Genomic DNA, 5,034 nt, shown 5'->3' with positions numbered 1-5,034 from the left:
AAATTTAATGAGCTTACTCGCCAAAAGCACCTAAAAATAGCACTTTCAGCTTTATGATCAAGACATTTAACCGCTCTCCATCAAAATAGGACCACCAAAACCGAAGATAGAGGAGACAAAAGTGCCATAGTTTTGTACATGTGTCAAATGACTATTGGATTATTCTTTAATCCTTACATTAACAAACAACCCTTTTCTAACCGTTTTTACCCTTCTGATTTAGTCACTAAATGAGTTTAAACCAATATTCATACTTATTTGAAGTGTTTACATTGCAAGCTAAGGCCATGAATTTATGCTTAATGTGACTAAGCTAGCGGTTCCATGCTACAAATTATACACCCCAATCTATGATATCTATGGGCTTGTCATGATGTCTATGGGCTTGCACTTGAATAGGCTTTGATGATCATGACCCAAGTGAAGAAGTTACTGCCATAGAAGGAGACAAAAAAATGATATCATATACAAGAATTATTCATTTCTGCAACCATATGAACTTAGCATCTGGAACGTGGAACTAGACTGGAAGTACCACAAGAAGTTTTTGACAAATTCTCACAATAATTCCCACATTGTGACTTACCTCAACATCATCAGCTTCTGTGAGGGAGGCACTGCATACCTAGCTAGGTACGGTGGTCCCCTACCCCCAATCGTACCTAGCTAGGTATGCGGTGCCTCAGCTCGAGCAGAAGCTCACTATGTTATGCATTGTATGAAAAACATTGACTTCCTACATGAGAAAATTTCTAAATCTTCTTGTGTATCTCAATAAATTATGAGGTGTAACTTAGCAACATAATGACTCTCTCATATGAAAACAAACAACACTAAGGTCAGACATTAGCCAGAAAACTTATAAACAACAGCTTATGCGAAAAGCATGAGCTTCACAAGTAATATACAGTTGGGTGGAAAAAGGAAGGATGATGGCAAAGAAGCTCTTCAGCTCGTTAATTAATTACAAATTGTAGTGGTGTTGTAGCCTCAAAAGATGCATACAAATGCATACCTTAACCTAATTTATCTCATTTAGTGAAGAAATGTATCAATGAAGTGGGCTTTTGGGGAGAGGGACGGGAAAGAAGAGTGAAGGGCAAGGAAGATTCTGCACTTATCAGAGCAGGCAAGCCAGTAAAAGAGTCATCTGCGACATTGCCCTCCTCACGCGTTGTTGCAGCAGTGAAATTTGCAATCTCGTCCACAAGCGGCGAGCGCTTTGCCGGGTTTTGCAGAGTGACTAGCGATGGCAGCTGAGGTGATGTTGAGGAAGAGAAGCTGCTTGGATTGAAGAAAGCGCCTGCTTCAAAATCAAATTGAGGAGATCCGCGAATGTCGTGAGGTGAGGGATAGTGGGTTTGTGTACCCATGAGTGAGTGATCAGCGCCGTGTAAGTACCCTATGTTACTTTGTGGCTCATTTTCTAATAGTGCCTGTCCCCCATATAATTGCATATTCTGCAGGACGGAGCAGCTGCAGCTTGTAGGGAAGTTAGTGAGGGCTTTCTGGCCGCGCAGCCCGCGAGCGGCTGCATCGTAGGCGAGCGCCGCTTCCTCAGCGGTGTCGAAGGTGCCGAGCCACACCCTGCGTTTCTTATGGGGATCGCGGATTTCTGCTGCAAACTTGCCCCAGGGGCGCCTGCGGACTCCTCGATAGCGTGGCTGCTCTAAATTGCCTGCAATATCTGCAGAAACTTGGTGGGCGCCTGCATCTGTATAGAGAGCTTTATTGGCAGGCTTCCTTCTCGACGACGAGGTTGAGGCTGAGCTTGGGAGCTGATGCTTTATAGGTCGGAGGCGAAGCTTGCTCTGATGAGAGCCCACTGCCATAATTAGAGAATGCGCGCACACACACACACACACTCACCCCACCCACTCACCCTTACTCTAGGTTGCAGGAGCAAGCAATGCGCAGCACCATATCGACAAGCGTGTAGAAGGGAGCAAAGGAGGAGCAGGGGGGGATTATGTAAGAAGAGAAGCGGGGCGAGGCATTAGCTTGAGCTTCAAGCATGTCCTCGTCAGCCCCTGGAAGATTGTCGTGACTCGCAGCTCGCAAAAGGGGGCGGCGCCTTGCAGCGGGTCCCCGCACAGTCCACACGGAGTCCCGTCGTCACGATTCCCCTCACAAAATCAGAGTGCCCGAGTCAACCTCCAAGAGGACTTTTTGCTATCGCCCATTATCACTTTATCATTCCCCTCCTTACTTCTACTAGCCCTCCATTCGCTTTCCATTTCCCATCCGAGTTGCTTCCACCTTGTTTCGACATGGGCAACATTGCTCTCCACTAGGAGCACTTTCACACACGGGCTTGGTATATCCTCTGCCCACTTATGTAAGCAATCCTTTGCATTCCAATTCCCAACTCCGTCGAAATCAAAAAAGTTAGCAAACCCCTTCGGCTTTCTAAAAATAGACAATGCTCATCTCATTGAGCCCTTTGCATTGTGTTGAACCTTTGAAACCCATTTACAACCAATCACATTCTATCTAATGGCTAAATATTGCCAACATGTACAGGTACTCAAATTGAATAAGCTAGAGTTCCCCATCGTCAGATGGTTAGTCTAGTTTGAAAAAATATTTCAGTTAAAAACGCATGTGTGATGATAGTACTCAAATACACGACCTCCCAAGAAGTTTGTCCAAATAGCTACCCCAATTTGGGAAAAAATTTAGCTAAGCATGCATGTGCGGCGATAGTACCTAGGTACATGACCTCTCGAAAAGTTTTTCCCCCTAAATTTCATGTATTATTCTTTACACGATATTAGAAAAGTGGCTAGCACTCGCAGGTTCTAAGACTTGCTGGCTAGCAAAGTGGCCACGTGTGTTCTGTCCTTTCTAACAATGTTGGACAAATTGGCACCAAGGGGGAATGTTTGACGAATGCTGCCAACATACAAGAGGACTCAAATTGAATAGATGAGAAATCTCCACCACTTTAATTAATTTAACACTAGATTGATGATGGGAAACTTTTGTGTCCTCTTAACCAAGCAACTTTCTAAAATTATTCAAAAATATTTGAAGTGTTTAGTATATACGGAGTTTTCTTATGACTTGAAAAAAAATTTGGATTTTTTTTGACCTATAGATTCCACCTTTAACCTTGTGCTTGCGAAGGATTTTTAACACCACTACGAGCTCTTCTAGCTTGTGATGCTAAGCATCTGACACTTTTTGGTCAGAAGTCAGAGCGGATATTTGTGTCGCTCTTAGCATTGATATGTGTGTTAAAAATATTGACTATGAAATTGACATGAAAGTCAACAATGATAGTGACACAAATATCAACACAACAAAATGGAATTTTTTTTTGAAGCATACCATGAGGTCATTTTGGGTTATTCATGGCAAGAAAGGACTTTTTGTGCTCGAAGATGTGCTATATGTAAGCCTCATCTCTCTCTCTCTCTCTCTCTCTCTCTCTCTCTCTCATGTATTGTGTGCACATGTACACACACACATACACGATATTATGAAGATCTTCATACATACACATATATACAAAAGCAAGCTTACATACAAATCTAAAGATTTTTTGAAAAACATTTGTTTAAAAATTAAATGAGAGAAATTAATTTAGTTTTTAAACATTTTAGAAAGGTATTTCAAATTCTCTCGCTTTATATTATTTTATTATATTAAAGTTTGGCCAAATTTTATTGTTTAGATTGAATTTTCAAGTTTATTTTAGTGTCAATTTACATCAATTTTAAGTGTAGGTTTAAGTTTATGGTTTGCGTTTTGGAGTTTTAGTTAAATTTAAGTTTAGTGTCATAGTTTATGGTTTAGGTTTAGATTGCTGTATTTCAATTGTAGGTTTAGATTTAGGTTGGCATATTTTACTTGTAGATTTAAATTTAAGTTTAATGTTGTAAGTTTAGAGCTATAATCTGCGTTTTCAATTTAAGTGCAAGATTAGGTTTAGGTTTCCGATTTGTGTTTTCCAATTTAATTTTCGGTCAGATTTATGTATTTTTAAGTTCTAATTTAGGTTTAGGTTGTAGAGTTTTATTTTTAGGTTTACATTTTTTGTGAGACGGAGAGGACTGGAGCATGCAACTCTCCACCCGACCATGCCCTATATAGGACCTGCCTTGCTAATAATAGGGCCCCCTTGACTGCATGTCTGTCCTGTCCCTTGGCCTGCCACCACTGGTCTTACCCTAGGCATGAGATTACTCCCCCCTCGTTTTCATCTTCGAAAACAAAAGTCGTTGTATCTTCATCAGAACATTAAAATTTTCCACAGTGGCATCCTGCATGGATCCAACTATTCGTTTAACCGGGACACGATTCAGTAGGAGGTTCAATGAAATCAAGAATAACATCTTGATTTTCCACATCAGTGTCCCTTTGCAACCGTCTTGTGTAATCGGCCCATATCCAACATAGCGTGTAGACTACATTTAGAACTCACTTGAGTATGCTAAACGAATTATCACAACTAAGATGTACCAAAAATAGTAACCTCTTTTCACTTTCCATGAAAGTAACTAACTGACATAACACATCAACAAAGTATAAGTCCTTGAATTGTTATCAATTTTCATAAGTAAACAACCCCACCATAACTACTGTTCAAGGTTGAGAACCCAACTTAAGCATGAAGAGACTAAACCTGGTTGCAACCATGCTTTACCTTATGGTAAGAAAACTCCAACTAGAGCAATACATGCTTTCTAATTGGATCGTTTGGTGCTAATGTACGCACTTTGCATATCCTTTAGCACAAGATTACATTTGTAACCCGTCTCTCCTATTTGGATAAGTGATAGTACTGAGGTGTGTTTCCTCACCATTTATCAACCGTCTTCCAAAATAACTAGTAAACATGGATCACAATGCCTTATAACATGGCTGAGGAGTCAACAATGTTATAAGTTAACTTGAAAGATCCACAAGCACCCAAACCGAGCCATGAACTCTATTGGTGATTGTTACATCTATGGCATGAGTGTGCATGCCACTCCAAATTTTTGGAATGCGTCTATATTTTTGGATTGAAAATCAAAGTCTAGATGC

At 40.6% G+C, this 5,034-nt stretch overlaps 1 protein-coding gene across 1 annotated transcript; it reads right to left on the bottom strand.

The window, feature by feature from the left end:
* Positions 1–846: 846 nt before the first annotated feature.
* LOC147447588 (uncharacterized) lies at positions 847–2,005 on the bottom strand. The gene has a single exon (XM_086524365.1). The coding sequence runs from the start codon at positions 1,830–1,832 to the stop codon at positions 1,032–1,034; it is 801 nt and encodes a 266-aa protein (XP_086380491.1). The 5' UTR covers positions 1,833–2,005; the 3' UTR covers positions 847–1,031.
* Positions 2,006–5,034: the final 3,029 nt, after the last annotated feature.

Source organism: Adiantum capillus-veneris, chromosome 11 (genome assembly GCF_014529385.1).
Source record: "Adiantum capillus-veneris isolate H3 chromosome 11, ASM1452938v2, whole genome shotgun sequence".
NCBI classification, from domain to species: Eukaryota; Viridiplantae; Streptophyta; class Polypodiopsida; order Polypodiales; family Pteridaceae; genus Adiantum; species Adiantum capillus-veneris.
This window is presented reverse-complemented; position numbering and strand designations above follow the sequence as displayed.